The sequence below is a fragment of the Palaemon carinicauda genome, chromosome 5, assembly GCF_036898095.1.
Source record: "Palaemon carinicauda isolate YSFRI2023 chromosome 5, ASM3689809v2, whole genome shotgun sequence".
NCBI lineage: Eukaryota > Metazoa > Arthropoda > Malacostraca > Decapoda > Palaemonidae > Palaemon > Palaemon carinicauda.
The window spans coordinates 120,619,384-120,636,911 of record NC_090729.1 but is presented as its reverse complement, the minus strand read 5'-3'; the positions used below and the strand labels follow the sequence as shown (position 1 = coordinate 120,636,911).

The 17,528-nt window shown below is 40.0% G+C and overlaps 2 protein-coding genes across 2 annotated transcripts in view; one reads left to right on the top strand and one right to left on the bottom strand.

Moving 5' to 3' along the window:
* The window catches only part of LOC137641449 (MAM and LDL-receptor class A domain-containing protein 1-like), a 287,760-nt gene that overhangs the window by 42,475 nt on the left and 227,757 nt on the right, over window positions 1–17,528 (top strand). The window lies entirely within an intron of this gene.
* LOC137640396 (MAM and LDL-receptor class A domain-containing protein 1-like) overlaps window positions 10,957–17,528 on the bottom strand; it is a 64,836-nt gene continuing 58,264 nt past the window's right edge. Inside the window, exon 16 of the mRNA XM_068372960.1 lies at window positions 10,957–16,214. Within this exon, the coding sequence (XP_068229061.1) occupies window positions 16,111–16,214 (104 nt within the window). The 3' untranslated portion in view covers window positions 10,957–16,110. The remainder of the gene's footprint in view (window positions 16,215–17,528) is intronic.

Here is a 17,528-nt window from a genome sequence, read left to right as displayed (position 1 = left end):
AGTCCAGTGACATGGCGTCCACCGCTTCTGCTTTGGGGTCCTCGTACGGGGCTACGTACAGAGGAAGTTGATTGTTGTCGCTCGTTGCAAAGAGATCTATCTGAAGTTCTGGGACTTGGTGAGAGATGAAGGAGAACGATCTTGCGTCTAGAGACCATTCCGACTCTATCGGGTTTGTCCGAGATAGAGCATCCGCTGTCACATTGCGGAATCCTTGTAGGTGAACTGCAGACAGGTGCCACTTCTTCTTCTCCGCCAGACGGAAGATTGGGAGAAGCACCTGATTTATCTGGGGCGATCTTGAGCCTTGGCGATTGAGACAACGAACTACCACCGAGTTGTCTAGGGTTAGACGGATGTGGATCGAGGGCGGCGGGGATAACTTTTTCAGAGTTAGAAGGACCGCCATGGCCTCCAAGATGTTTATGTGGAACGTCTTGAATAGTGGAGACCAGGTCCCTTGAGCCTGTTTCAGGTGGGAGTGACCTCCCCAGCCTTCCAGTGAGGCATCCGTGTGGATGTTGAGTGATGGAGGAGGGTGTTGGAGAGGAATGGACCTTTTCAGGGCCTTTGCTTCCGACCACGGCTTTAGGAGGCGTCGAAGTCTGTTTGGAAGCCGTCTCTTGAGGTCTCTTCGAGCGATGGATGCCGAGCGTCTCCAGACTCCCGCGGCATCCTTTAGCTGTGCACGAAGCACTGGGTTTGTCACTGAGGCGAATTGTAGAGAGCCTAGAACTCGTTCCTGCTGTCGTCTTGAAATGCGTTTGGATTTCAGTAGTCGCTTGACAGACCCTGCTATTTCCTTCCTTTTCTTCTGGGGGATGGAAAGGCGGTGTGACTGAAGATTCCAGTGGATTCCCAACCACTGAAACTTCTGAGCTGGAGAGAGGCGAGATTTCTTCTCGTTGATCTTGAATCCCAGGTGTTCTAGGTACTGGGTAACTTCGTTGCAAGACTTTGCACACTCTTCGGGCGATGGAGCCCAGACTAGCCAATCGTCGAGGTAGGCCATCACCTGGACGTTTCTTAGGCGGAGCTGTTGTACTATGGCATCCGCCAGTTTTGTGAAGATCCGAGGGGCCACATTGAGGCCGAATGGCATGGCCCGGAAGGCGTAGCTTTTCCTTTGGAGTCGAAATCCTAGGTAGGAGGAAGCGTGATGGTTCATTGGAATGTGCCAATAGGCATCCGCCAGGTCTATAGAGACCGTGTAGGAACCTTGAGGCAGAAGGGTCCTTATTTGTTGAAGCGTCAGCATCTTGAATTTGTTGTTCTCTATGAACTTGTTGAGGGGGGATAAGTCCAGAATGACTCTGAGTTTGTCTGAGTCCTTCTTGGGAACGCAAAACAGTCTCCCTTGGAACCTGGTGGACTTTACCTTCCTTATCACCTTCTTGTTCAAGAGGTCTAGAACATATTCTTCCAGAAGGGGGGTCGATTGCTGGAAGAACCGCTGGAAGATTGGGGGTGGTTGCGTCCAACTCCAGCCTAGACCGTTCTTGATGATGCTGTGTGCCCAGGGATCGAAGGTCCAACGATCCTGGAATTGGCGGAGTCTTCCTCCCACCGGAAGCACTTCATTGCCGCTAGCTCCCTTTCCTCCTCTACCTCTGGAGGGACGACGAGATGCGTCTCTGCTTGCACCCCTGAACGAGCCTCTACCTTTGGCATGAAAGGTAGTGGATGGTTGCTCAAAGGCAGGGGTGAAGACCGGTGACTGTGACAACACCGGTTGGGGGACCAATTGAAAGGTCTGTTGTGGTTGGGCAACCACTTGGGAGGTAGCGGGTCCCGGAAACTGACGTCGTTGCTGACGTTGCTGGGGTTTTGGCTTTTGAGGTTTCCTCTTAGGCTGAGGTCCATCGTCCTGAGAGGGTTTCCTTTTTCTGGACATGCCCCACTTGTGGAGAAGGTTCCTATTCTCCGTGGCGGCTCTGTCAGTTATTTCCTTAACAAGGTCAGAAGGAAACAGGTGCTTTCCCCAGATGTTGGAGGAAATCAGCCTCCGGGGTTCGTGTTTCACGGTGGCACCGGCAAACACGAATTCACGACAGGCTCTTCGAGCCTTTATGAAGTGGTACAAGTCCTTCATTACTGTCAGTAAGTGGGATTTGGATAGTACCATGTAGTGATCTGGTACTCTAGTGTCACAGGCCATCACTTCCAGTTGGACTTGATGAGAAAGAGATGCCGCAAGCCTCTCCTTCGTGTCTTGTTCCCGGCGAAGGAGGTGATCGTTGAGCTTAGGGAGGTCTTCATTAAACTGACGTCCGGCGACGTCAGGATCGAGCCTTCCCACGACGAAAGTATGCTGAACATCTTTCCAGTGTCGAGCGTCAGGGGGGGTCACGATGGAGAAGGGTCTGCACTCCTCCAGTGCAGGGCAGGGTTTCCCTTCTTCCGCCGCTTTAAGGCATGCAGCTAAGGCCTTTTCCAAGAAAGGAAGAACCGCAGTGTCAGGTGCAACGTACGTAGGATGCTTCTTGCTCAAAGCCGGAAGCTTAGAGCAGGTAAAGCCCCTACTCTTAAATGCGGAGGCTAGCATAGCCTGGGCCTTTGTGAGATCGAACACTATCTCTTCTTTAGGTTCGGTCTCTTCCTTCGAGGCAGGTTCGGAACGAAGCCGGACGTAACAGTCCGGGTAGGCCTCAAAGCTTGGGAAGAACTCCACATCTTCCAACGGGACCGTGCCGATCTTGTCACTAACAAAGATCCTGCCGGTCGCAATAACCATATGCTCTGCATACCTCCACGGGTTGGCATGAGAGCAAGCGGGGAGATCCTTGACCGAAATCTTCTTCGGTTCTCTGGATCCAATCATCGACCTGATGGACTCCTGGTTCTCCTTCAGCCTGTCGTCCATGACGGCTCTAATCAGCCGGATCAGTTCTTGGGTAGAAGAGGAAGGATCCGGAGTCGAGGAGGTAGACGGAATGGACATTTCCGTCGGTGTAGGAGTAGGAGGAGGGATGGACGAGGGAGCAGCTCCAAGCTCCGACTCGGTGTACTCCACCTTGTCTTCGTCCTCTTCGGCTCCTTGAGCCATAAGCGTCTTCTCCGTGTCTTCCGAGACGTCTGAAATCTGTTCATCATCCTCGGAATCTAAACGACACTCGTGCATGGACTGAGCCATGACCACATCAGGTTCCACCGTAATTTGGACAGTGGGGATTGCATCTTTTGGTACCACTGAGTCAGGGGAGGCCTTAGGGAACAACAGGGACCTCAGTTCTTCGGTGGCCAGGTACGGTCCAGTAGCATTTTTCTGAAAGCCACGCACCCACTTGCGCAGCTTTTCACGAGAAATGTCTCTAACCTCCGCTGAGGGAGGGTTATGGAAGGCCTCAACTAGGTGGGCCTGGCAGACCGTACAATCCAGTGGATTCCAAAACTTCAAATCCCCTTTCTTGTCTGCACAAGGGGCGTGAGTCCTGCAAGCCGTATGCCCGTAAAACTGCGGGCGTTTCACAGCGCAGAAGGCGAAGTCACACTTCATCTGCTCCTCCTGTGGAAGAAAGAGAAAATGAGTATGGGGGAGTCATAAGAATGGCTCTTAAACTAAGTTAATATTAATCATTAATTTTAACTTAAAGAAGGTGTGATGCATAGAGAATGAAAACAGTAAAGGAGAACATGCTCCATGCATCTCGCCCGGCTGGTTACCATAAGCTTGGTCCTTGGATAATCCAAATGACCGAGATCATTGGATATAGTTTCCTAGAATTCCCAGTATTTTGGAACTCCATGGAAAACCAAGGACAAGATTGGGATCGAATTCATTCGGTTCCCAGTTAAGAGCCAGAAGGCCTCATTAAAGGGTAACTGCTTCTGGCAACCAGCCGTGCTAAGATGCACATAGCATGCTGGAATTAGAAGAATGCAAAGAGACAGCATGATCACTAATAGAGCAGTACTAGGTACTGATCTTAACAGCAGAAGCAGCTTATCTGTTTGCGATATAGGGCTATCTTAGTCTTATGATAGCTACAGTAAGGGGGTGCAAGTATTCTTGACGCCTCCGAGGCATCCGGCAAGCCGCCGGCATGCCGGAGCTCGCTCCAGCATAGATTCTGGCATTAGAACAGACAATTTTCAAAAGTCAGTTAAATACCAGGATGGCGGCCGCCGGCACAACGGCGGCACGCCGGCAGGAAGCGGCGGCTCCGGCAGTCGGAGGATGCCAGGTTGGTGACTGGGATAAGGATGGTAAAGGCAGTATCGGGTTGCCGGCAGTATATGCCGGCACTCCGGTGATCGACCGGCAAGCGGACGATTAGATAGGAGTAGGAGAGCCGCCGGTAGTAGCCGGCGGCAGCCGGCAGTCCCTCGGTACACGGGGGGCTGGCGGCAAGGGTAGGGAAGTCACCAAGTAGGAGGCAGGTATTGCCGACAGTAGAGGCGGCAAGAGACCGGCACCCGGATAGATAGAGAGACAGGGGGAGGGGGGAAAGGGATGCAGGAAGTACCGTCAGGGTTCCAGACATCCCTCCCCCTCCCTGAGGGGGTGTACCCATGATAGAGGCAGGCTCTAACATCCATGAGCAGGGGTCACTAGGGACCGGGAGCTAGGTAGCCCAAGGGAGGGCTAGGGAACACCCAAGAGGGGGGGGGGGAGACTCCCATATGCAGAACTATACTAGTAACTAACCTTATAGGACACTATGAAGGTATATGTACCAGAGTGGACTGCACAAGGAAGCTCGGGTAGCCCTACTCTTCCACCCTAAGGAGGAGTTGTAGGACAGGGGACAGATGAGTATAAACTAACCTAAGCATAGGCTAGGCTATACAAGAGATAGGTGGGGAGGGAGAAGAGAGAAGTCTTCCCAGGAAGGGTTTCTGTACCAGAGCGGCTACTAAGGGAAGGGAGGACACTCCCTAACCTAAGATCAGGCTGATCGGCTAAAACGGTGCAAGAGTACAGTTTCAGCATGGAACAGAGAAACCTTCCTAACCCGACCTAAAACAGGGCTAAAAGTCCTGAACTAGGTAAGGAAGAAGACATATCGCTTTCGCAGGAAAGTCATAGACTATCCTAGCCATAGAGGTAGGCTAGCCTAACCTCACTCTCAGACGCAGCCCTAAAGGGGGTTCATTCCTTTAGGGAGGACCGAGAGGCGATATATACTCTATTAGACAATTAATCCCTTTACTCAGAAAAGGGATCAAGGCTAAATAGAGGGAATGCCAAGGCAGGGGATGAAGGAAGCATATAGGGGTCCTAATATTAGGTTAGGCTAGAAAGAATCACTGACTAGCCTATCCCCTATATGGTCCCTGAAGGCGAAAACATTTGCATCACTGTCAAAAGTATTGTAAAATAATAATGCCACTATCTTCATAACTTAGTCTAGGATCACTAATAAATCATGCATGAACACTTGTATGTAGGCTCCTGGCCTGGGGGCTATAGTAGCCGACTGGTATGAGGTCAATCGATGACCGATAAAAAGCGTCTAAACACGATATAAAAGTTCCTAGCTATGAAGACTAAATAAACTAATGTATTCGATTAGTATATAATGCCGGAAGCGTTGTTGTGGCTAACTAAATAAGACATGCATAACAACAACGACGCCATAAAATGGCGGGTCCGGTAGAGGCACAGCTCTGCCACAAAACATCAATTATTTCGCAAAATAATATTTACTTTACGGCCAGAGCTTAATTAAACAATACTGGAACCTTGTACTCAACTTTCCAGAAGAAGGCGAGGCTGAAGGTAACGACATAGCGAAGATGCAAAGCGATAAAGATAACACAGGGAAAATCCGTCTAAGTAGGGCAGCTACTAAACAAAGGATGAAGACGGGCGTGACGTCATCAGAGCAATGGCGTCCGTTTGTTTACGTCTCGAGTATCAGTAGTAGCCACGAGTGAGATTAGCTGTGGAACGGCTCCCAGCTATTCTCAGTCCTTACACACCGAAGCATTAACTCTGTTCGGGGTGAAGATAGCTATGTGGCACGTTCAGACATGCGTGTCCCCTGTTGTATTACGATGTCTTAAAGGGAAACCTTTGAGATACTCGCTCCAGAAGTTAGAATTCTGTGATAACCTGTGGTTAAATTCTCTGGGAATATCTTAGTAGTCTTATACCCAAGGAAGCTACCAAACAGGAACCTTCCATCAGGACGCCATGGCTTGAGCCCAAAAATATATATATATATATATATATATATATATATATACGTAAGGGTCATCTACTAAATTTAGTTATCTTCGGACGTATCTTCAAAATATGAACTTTTCACTAAGAATAAGACATTACATTTCATCTGATGCAAACACACAGTGACTTTAAAGTGCTTACAATAACTGTTAATAGGTCAATAGGTAATAAAATGAATAAATAATTGAAAAAAAAAATAGTCAAAATATAAAAGTCGTTGTTTCAAACTTTTAATAAAGAAGACAGGTCATTTAGATTTTACTGGCTTGGTCTCTTGGGATCTTTTTGGTTTCACTGCCACAAAAACTATGAAACCAAAATACTCTTTTCTAATGCAGTGTTTTATGCTCCTCTTTCCAAAAATGAATTTTTTTTTTTCGAGAAATGGGGAATAAAAAAAATAATGGCCATTTAAAGATAGTTATTTCCTATGCATTTGTTAGGAAACTTAGTTGGTAAATTTGTATTGTATTACAGGGTGTGGTTTCGAACAGAAAATATGTTACAGTGAACCCTCGCTACTTCGCGGTTCGACAATCGCGGATTCACCACTTCGCGGGGTTTTTCCATAACCCATATATATATACATATCGCGGATTTTCCGGAAAATTCGAAAATACCGCGAAATCTGAAGACCCCCAAATACGATATTTTGTTACCTGTAATTCCATTAATACTGTAATTAGTAATATCTGCTCTTACTGATTGTTCATTGCATTACATATGATATATAATTCAGCACAGAAAGAAATAAAACACGAAAAGAGAATGTGATCATACGATAATTCAGTACTGTATACAGTACGTAGTAAAATTAAATCGAACATGAAACGCAAATCAGATGCAGTCATACCATATTAGAATGGTGTGTACTGTAATGGATGTGCTTCTTTTCCATGAATCTTTTGTATGTATACGTACGTAGTACAGTACTGCATCCAATAATATTCTTTGTTGCAAAAATCACATTTCGAATAAGCGTACGAGAGAGAGAGAGAGAGAGAGAGAGAGAGAGAGAGAGAGAGAGAGAGAGAGAGAGGCGTAAAATAGTGTACGTAAAGCTGTATTATTATTATTGTTATTATTATTATTATTGTTGTTGTTGTTAATAAAATTATTAGTTATTATTATTATCATTATTATTATTATTATTACTGTACAGTATTATTATCATTATTTATTATTATTACGGTATTGTACTTAATCTACATACGTTCAGTATGCGAGGGGCATCTTCTATGAGTAGGTAACCAACGCATCATAGTACTGTAAGACGGGTTGTGATTGGTTCAAGCGCTGATAGATGACGAATCAGAACTCAAGTTTTGTTATCTAGCCTGTGATTGGTGTTTTGCCCGCATCTCCTACCCGCAGCATCAAAGTTCTCGCGGGGCTGGATCGTTCACTCTCTGTTACCGCGTATCGCTGAGTAGACGTTCTTAAGTTTGTGAAGTTTAATCTGTGCTGTGTGCGACCTTTTTAAGTTGAACTTTTTGTTACAGTACTGTACGTAAATCCTACTGTAATGGCTCCCAAGCGTTCTGCTTCTCTTAAGGCTGGTAGTGAGCCTAAACGCCACCGAAGGATGATGACGATAGCTGAGAAGGTTACGCTTCTCGACATGTTAAAAGATGGTAGAAGTTACGCGGCCGCCGGCCGCCATTTTGGCATCAACGAATCCACCGTTCGCTATATCAAAAAGGACGAGGCGAACATTAGAAAGACGGCTGCAATCACCTTTAGCAGATCAGCGAAGCGAGTCGTTACAACGCGTAATAAAACGATCGTACGCATGGAAGGTGCTTTAGCTGTGTGGATTGCCGACTGCCGGAAGAAGAACATAGCGTTGGATACGAACACCATCCAAACAAAGGCTTTGAGTTTATATGAGAATTTTGCTGCAAAGGAACCTAAAGACGACGACGGCAACCATGCTGAAGATGATGATGATGCAGATGATCCTCAACCAGGGACATCCACTGATTCCCAGCCTCAGAAACGTTTTTCCGCAAGCAAAGGATGGTTCGCGAAGTTTCAGAAACGCTTCGCCCTGAAAAGCGTTTCCCTGCATGGGGAGTCTGCTTCCGCTGACACTGCCGCTGCTGAAACTTACGTGAACCAGACGTTCAAGAATATTATCGCCGAAGGTGGATACAAGCCGGAACAAGTCTTTAATATGGATGAGACTGGCTTGTTTTGGAAGAGAATGCCGTCGCGAACTTTCCTGTTCAAAGAGGAAGCCAAAGCCTCTGGCTTTAAAGCATTCAAGGATCGCGTTACCCTCGTGATGTGTGGCAATGCTGCTGGATTTTTGTTAAAGCCAGGGCTTATTTATAAGTCGAAAAATCCTCGCGCTTTGAAAAATAAAAATAAGAATCTCCTTCCCGTGTACTGGATGCATAATCAAAAAGCATGGATTACGAAGATGCTGACCTCCAACTGGTTCCACCAGTGTTTTATCCCGCAAGTCAGTAAATATTTCTTAGAGAAGGGCTTGCCATTCAAGATCCTTCTCCTTATGGATAACGCTGGTGGACACGCAACTGACCTGTCGCATGAGGGCATTCAGGTTGAGTTCCTGCCACCCAACACCACGTCATTAATTCAACCGATGGACCAGGGGGTTATCAGGGCGTTCAAGGCCCTTTACACGAAGAATACCTTGGCGGACCTCGTTGCGTGTGTGGATGCTGCCCAAGATGACGAGGATGAAGATTTTAACTTGAAGGCGTACTGGCGGCAGTACACCATAGCCACGTGCCTGCAGAATATTCAGAAGGCACTTCAAGAGATGAAACCTGCAACCGTGAATGCGAGCTGGAAGAAGTTGTGGCCCGATATTGTTTACGACGACAAGGGATTTACTCCGTCGGAAATCCAACACTCTGCAATACGGAAATCTGTGCAGTTGGCTGCCATAATTGGAGGTGACGGGTTTGGCGACATGACGACTGAAGACGTCGACGAGTTGTTGGACTGCCATTCCCAGCCCCTAACTGACGCAGACCTCGAAGACCTGACGAAATCGGCAAGTGAGGAAGAGAGTGATACCCAGGAAGAGACCCAAGAAAATGTCGAAGAAACGGGCTTAACATTAGAACGGCTTGCCAAGGCCTGCAACCACGCGAAGGAGTTAAAAGAAATGTTGCAAGAGTGGGACGAGGATATGGTTCGCTCGATGCAATTCTGCAACAAGGTTGATGACATAATGACTCCCTACAAAATGCTCTTGGATCGAAAAAAGAAGCAGCGGCAACAACTTCCGATCACAATGTTCTTCCAGCCTCGCAAAAAAGAGCCAGTTCCTCCTGCTAGTACGCCTTCGGAAGAAATTGAAGTTTCCCAGGAAGAAGTTGAAGAGGTGTCCCAGGAAAAGACACCTCCGTCTGAAGAGACGTAAAATACTATCATTGGCTGCACAGTAGAACACATCATCAGCTTCATCATCATCATTTCTACTGTGCAGCAAATTCATCGCCATCACCATTCAAGTTTTTCTTCAACTTCTTTCGTGGTGAGTACAGTAACAATCTTTATTTTTTACTTTAATATTCTTACTGCCTGTTTTATAGTTTAGTAATGTACGTACTGTATGCATTAAGTTAAAGGGAAGGTTTTAAAAGTCTACATGTTGTAACCTATCATATTTTTTTTGTTTGAAATTTACATTTACGTACGTAAAACAATCTCTCTCTCTCTCTCTCTCTCTCTCTCTCTCTCTCTCTCTCTCTCTCTCTCTCTCTCGTAAATTGTTTTCCTGCTTTGCTACGTACAATACTGTATAATTTATATTTGTAAGGTAACATATTTTGTAAATGCTTTTACTGTAAATACTGTATGTACTGTATCATTATTTATCACTATCATCATGCGCGTTAAATGCCTTGTTTGTTCTGAGCGTGGTTGTTTACTGAGCGTAAACGCCGTCGTTTCAGGCGGCGTCATAAAGAAAAACATTTCATTTGGAAGTCCTAAGAAAAATACGTAAACTAAAACATTGGTAATAAACAAATCAACATACAGTACTGTATAATCAATATAATCGATGCAAAAACTAACCTATACATATATGTGTACTGTACACTAAATGAGTTTGTTTCTTCATTATGATCAGAGATGAACGTAAACAAAACATTGGTTGCCATTTTTTATCGTGCTTTTTAGGTGTTTAGGAAACGCATGATATAAAATCGCCTTTAATATTTGTGCCTGTTTTAGTTTAGGGTGCTGTAGTACATGCATTAAGTGTTCTGTACATTAAAGGGTGGTTTGTTAACAGTACTACGTACAAGGGAAGGTTTTAAAAGTCCGAATATACATGTTAAATAAATAGGTAAATATAATGTCACTACTTCGCGGATTTTCACCTATCGCGCCCGCGTCTGGAACCTATCTACCGCGATAAACGAGGGTTCACTGTACTTAATTTTCATTTTTTTCTCATAATATTGCTCTAACCTAACATAACCTAACCTAAGGGTATGTTATAATATTAATTATAATTAGCTTTTTCTCCAATTGTAGTTACATGGATTTTTTGTTGTCACATAGGCCTTTAAGCCTACATGATCCACCATGTGAGAGTAGCTTGAACACTGGGAACAGATTGAAAGTCATCAGTGTTCAAGATCGGGTACCATTATTGCACTTTAAATAAATATGAATAATGTACTCACACTTTCAATTTTAAAGCTGTGCTTAACCTACCTTGAAAGGATACTCAAACACAAAGAATATTCTTTGTTTTATTTCAAATCATATTAAAAAAAATTGCACATGAACTTTTTCATCAGACATCTTGACTTTTTTCTTATTTGTTTACCTAAACTACTTTATACACAGGAAAGCTCATGAGCAACTAATTTAACCTATAAGTAGATAATATAAAATAATATGTTGCCTGTCTCAAAGTAAAATTGCTTAAAAACACTTTATCATAATTTCCAGAATTACAATTAATGTTATTGAAACCTTTTCAATCATACATTAGAATGTAACATCACTTAAATCATTGAATAAATTAAAACCTACACACTGACAGACTTTTTAACTACAGTATACATATTTTCTAATTGCTGTACACAACACAATAGGCAAGCCTGTCCTAATCTTTAGTTACTTCATTTAGTGGGTAGGCTAATTACTTAATGATATTGATGTTCACTCATTACAGGCATACTTAATTTTTTATTTTTGCTTTAGATGAAAATTTCAATTATAATTACCACAAAAGGAATTGTCAGTGCTTTTAATAATGGACAACATTTAGACAAGTGCAGTATTTATAGAATTGAAAAAAAAAATACTTTGAAGACCTTCATATATGAAATTACTAAATAGATCTCCATCAATTAACTTGTAGCCTAACTAATACATTGTAAATCTAATCTATTGTCCAATTAAGAATACTCTTCTCATTTGTACAGTATTCTTATTTCACAGCTAATTTCTAAAGATGTTCCTCTATTCAGCATCTAGAATTCATCGTAGATAATTCAGATGGTTATTTATTAGAACTCATTTTCCTTTCATATTCCAAATTAATCACCGTAGTTCTTTGATTGTACAGTATACCTAGACATTTTCAGTGGCCCTATGAAAGGTGTGTTAATCCCTTATCAACTAAATGATCACTTTAGCATGAATCCTGCTACTTGTATAATAGTGAGAATATCGATAAAGATTAATTAGTGCCAGCATGTGTTATGTCTATTTTATCAAATTTTCCCAATTACTTCTCAGATGATCATAACTTATTTATGTTTTTTTTTTTTTTTTTCAGTTTCTTTAGACCATTATTAGCGGTGGAGGAGTTTTTTGAAACATTTTTAATATTTTAAGTCTTCTATTTTTTAGGAAACTTTCAGTATGTTTTGATCTTAATAGTAATATTTTTTAATTATCTATGAAAATAATTTCAGCCATCAAATCATGAATTTTATTGAATTCACTTAGTATTTACCTACTATAACTGACAATCTGATGTACTGACAAGTGTATACTGAGTTGCTTCATCCTAGTCCTTGACAAAAGTGTACTTAGGACCATCACTTCAACTATTAGTGCATTAAACAATTCTGTATACGGAGAAAAGGCCAATGAAATATCAGAATTACCAAACTAAATATGCAACAAACTCAAAGGGACAACTTTTTTTTTATCTTCCTTATGTTATACACTATATCAATACTAGAATGTCTCTAAATTACATTTTAGTTGCCGGATGGTTCATTTAATACAAAAGAATCAAAGAGCATGAATTCAGTGTATTTATCATGTGCCTAGAATTCCTATTCCCCTTGTAAGGATGTTCAAAAAGAAAAAAAACTATATTCTATTCTCATATGTCAACCATAGAACAAACTAATGTATCCTAGAGCTGAAGATATATCAGTACATAAGAGCTAAAGTAGTGATAGCAACTAAGCATATAACAGAAATTCTTATTTCTTTGGTCAGACCTTAATTAAGCTAAAAAGAGATGTACATTTTATAAGTGTTTAATATCAGTTTCTCTTCAGAAAATACAGCACTTTGTCTTATCGACACAATTGTCTGATAAAAGCACATTAATACATATTGATATTTCAGGGGCTGACTTGTAAGCTCATCTCAAAGAAACAAAACAAAAACCATTTCCGACAAATGTTTATGAAAATGTTCTCAATAAAGAATCACATTCAACAAATAATCAAGACATCTCATGGACATGTTTGAATTAAGATAAGTTTTCTGTACCCCTTTCAGATGTTTATAACAACTCATTTACTTAATATAGCATAGTAATAATAATAAGCATACAGAAAACAAGAAAAGCTTTGACAGAATTTTAAATGAATAATGTAGTAAATAACCTTTGGTTATTTAACATAATATTTGGGACCAATAAATGAACAAAATAAGTAAAATGAGTAAAGTTATTTAAATGCAATATATCAAACCTAAGAAATATTGGATACAGTCCAGCTTAAAATAATAAAATTAGTATCATTAGTATCTTTCTTGGTGTCTGACTGATTTAATATTAAAAAGATAAATAATTTTTATTATATCATAACAACGTTCTTTTTAGTATCCTTCTTATGAGTAAGAACAATGAACATTCTCAATGATTTACATAATAACTCTACAATAAAAACATAAATTATAATATAAAATTTGTCAAATATAGTAAAAGGAACACATTGAAAATGAATGGCATCTTACACTTTTATCTACAAAAGATAAAAAATTGTATAAAGTATAAACTAATATTTTCACTGTCTGGGGATGAAATGCTTGTAAAAAGTGTATGCTCCTTTACATATTCATCATCATCATCATCTCCTCCTACACCTATTGCTGCAAAGAGCTTCGGTTAGATTTCGCCAGTCGTCTCTATCTTGAGCTTTTAAATCAATACTTTACATATTATATTGTTGAAAATTTTTTTCACCACAATTAAAGCTATTCAAAGCTTAAATCCAATGTCTGGAGTCTCAATTGTGAACAAAACATTTAGAAAAATGTAAAATGCTAGTAAAGATAAATGTATTTTACATTTTGAATGCCCACTTATGGCTAACAGTGATAGCTATCCATCACGGTCTCACAGAGATATCAAAAGAAAAACCTACTGATTAGGACCCAAGCATCTTCAACTACGTCATAGACACACAATTAAAATTTTACAGTATTGACAAATTGTCTTGACAAAATTAATAGCTTAACATTTTGAAGCTGCATAGAAGTCTTAAAATAATTTTGTGCAGACCTCAGTTAACAAATCATATGTTAGTTTACGAAAAAAAAATGTTAAACAGCATTTTATGGATTTCTTTAGTTGCAGAAAAATTGTAACAAATATCCTGGTAACTTAGTGTAGACTGCATGTTGCATCTTTCACTACTTGGGTGAGGAAGTTCATCTCATGGCTGCATAATAGTGGGCTATTCTGTATTAGTTTACCACAGAAGTAATGAACACATATTATCTTTAACTGTACATTATGGTGCCAGGCATAGTTATGGTCAGAATCAACTATTAAATCCTTCAGTCATTTAATAGCAATGAAAAGTGGAAAATATAAATACATCATATTCTATTATTAGTCACAAACAAAGTTCCCAAAAATATTTAAGACAAAATGACCAAGATTCTTATGAATCTTAATAACAACAAAACAGAACAGATTCTACTCTATAACGCACTATGGTATATTTCATATGGTGCCAAGGTGAAATTTAAATTATTTTACAATGAAAAAAGTATACAAAGGACAAATTACTGTGGCTTTTCCTGTGTTAATAAAACACTGTTGATCCATGCAGTTCACTCAACTTCTAATCAATGAAAAATATTCATTTTCAAAATATATACATATTTAAAACTTTGGAAATTTTATAAACAAAAACCTGTGTATAAATACTTAGTTTTATACAGAAATAAATCCTAAATTCTAGGATTTCATCAACTTATTGGGAAATACTGAAATGTAGTGATAGTTTAGTTCAACGCTATTCTCAAGAAGTTGATTATATGATTAGAACAGTGTTATCGTGTTATCACCCCATGAATTATACGAGTAGGTGTTTTCAAGAACCTCGAAATACGTTGTCGCAGGAATAAGATTTATATTTAATATTCCAAGAAAAGAATTTTCTAGAAAAAAAATGAAGTTTGAAAATTTTAACAATAAAGAAAAATATATCTGAGGTAGTACAGTATTTACATGCAAAACTTTTCCAAACTTAATTATATTCAAGTGTAATGGTTATCAAATTTGTCCATCCTCAAACACATAACTAAAAATAATCACCTAAAAAGAGATTAAAGTTGCTCAAAGTAGAGAGCCAAAAAACATCCAACAACGATTACTATATAAAAATTATTCATGACTTTCAACAGACAATTCATTTTCAATCTCCATATACTGTACCACTAATAATCATTTACCTAATACAGTATTATAAATGTCTGCAGTCAAATCATTTGATGGCATTCGTTCAATACCCCATTAATTCTTTTATGAAAGTCAACCATATCTAATACCTAGAACATATCTATTGTATAGAAAACTTTGAAACCTTTTTCATAAACAAAAAAAATTAAAACCTCGTAAATTTTGCAATTCTTTCAAGTCAGTAGGAGGGAGGCATCATTAAAAGATTGGAAAAGACAATATTTGTGTTATACTAAATATTTTGAGTGGAGAGCTGTAGGTTCAATGGTTTAAAAGTACAGAAATCAGTAGGGTTGTCTGAAAGGCTTCAATGAAAATTTTACCATCATGATCACTGGATTGTTGATTTAAAATTACATCATGTTTATGCATTATCAACTACTGGTACATATCCGACTGGTTGTGTATAAAAGAAGGAAAATGAAGTGTATTGAGAAAAACCAGTTTCAACTTCTTAGTGCCATAAAAACGATTTATTGATTAACATTAGGGTATCTTATAAGTGTGAATACTGTATATCTATTACACCATTAGAATATTTTTCAGAGAAAATATGAAGAAAATATTCCTAATGTCATACATATACATCAGATACAAAACTAATAATCAATATTCAGATTATAGAATACAAATTGTTCATGACATTAGTGTACTTGTACGAACACATTTCTATCTACCTTGCACTGCTTCAGTACCAACTCTAAGGAACTTTCCAAATTTTATGTTTAGTTACTGAAACAATTTAGACATTCTTGCAGGAAACCTCAATTCTTGCTGAAACATCTGTAAAGTCACAAAGCTTCCTTGTATGGAGTAAAAATCCTAGAAATGACTTATTGATTTGGAGAAATGAATGTCCAACAGTAGCAACATGTCTGTATAAAACATGTTTCTTGTAAGAACATTTCCACTACTGATCTGAATAAAAAAATTGCAACTGACCACAATACTATTTTCTTCATTAGTTGGAAACTTTATTCTCCATACCCCCAAATCATTAATTTGGTCCAAGAAGAGGATTGTCGACTTCGTTTGCTTCATTAGGAGTACTACTGCTGGGTTTACTTCCACCTCCACTGGGAGAAGCAGTTGCTGGACGAGCTAAAAAATTAAAAGAATGAATGTTAGCAAAACACATAAAGATGTAACATACTGTATACAGTGGTAATTTTTTCCACAGATGCAAACTTATTCTAATTTTGGTTCTGTACCTGTTAAGTATAAAATATGGTGCTGACTAACAGCTCATAAAAGGCAAAGTGATGATTAATAAAGGACGAGTTCTCCAACTAGACGAACCCTTCATTTCACTTGCCATAAGGTTTGTGTCTGACATTTTTATAGAACATAAGATTAATGTTTGCCTAATCATTATTATTAGTGGAAAGACTTATGCAATCCAGAGGATGCTAGAACCTCCAGGGGCTTCTAAGCCGAAGAAAAGCCATCAATAACAAGGGTGGTCCACAGCACACCCAGGTCCAGGATCAGACTACTAAATAAGAATTCTAGTTAAGGCTGTTACAAAAAATGTTATTTTTATTAATAAAATAAATTTTTGAATATACTTACCCGGTGATTATATAAGCTGCAACTCTGTTGCTCGACAGAAAACTCTACGTTCAAAATACGCCAGCGATCGCTATGCAGGTAGGGGGTGTACATCAACAGCGCCATCTGTCTAGCAGGTACTCAGTACTCAATGTAAACACAGAACCAATTTTCTCCTCGGTCCACTGGGTCTCTATTGGGGAGGAAGGGAGGATCCTTTAATATATAATCACCAGGTAAGTATATTAAAAAATTTATTTTATTAATAAAAATAACATTTTTCAATATTAAACTTAGCCGGTGATTATATAAGCTGATTCACACCCAGGGGGGTGGGTAGAGACCAGCATTACTTGTTTACATTATTATGAGCTAAGTATTTTGTATTTCATTTTAGCAGTTATTCAAAATAACAAACATAAAATAAATAAGTACCTGGTAAGGAAGTCGACTTGAACAATTACTCTGCCTTTTTAAGTACGTCTTCCTTACGGAGCCTCACGATCCTCTTAGGATGCTGAGCGACCCCTAGGATCTGAAGTATCAAGGGTTGCAACCCATACAACAGGACCTCATCAAAACCTCTAATCTAGGCGCTTCTCAAGAAATGACTTTGACCACCCGCCAAATCAAGTAGGATGCGAAAGGCTTCTTAGCCTTCCGGACAACCCAAAAACAATAATAAAACATTTCAAGAGAAAGATTAAAAAGGTTATGGAATTAGGGAATTGTAGTGGTTGAGCCCTCACCCACTACTGCACTCGTTGCTACGAATGGTCCCAGAGTGTAGCAGTTCTCGTAAAGAGACTGGACATTCTTAAGATAAAAAGACGCGAACACTGACTTGCTTTTCCAATAGGTTGC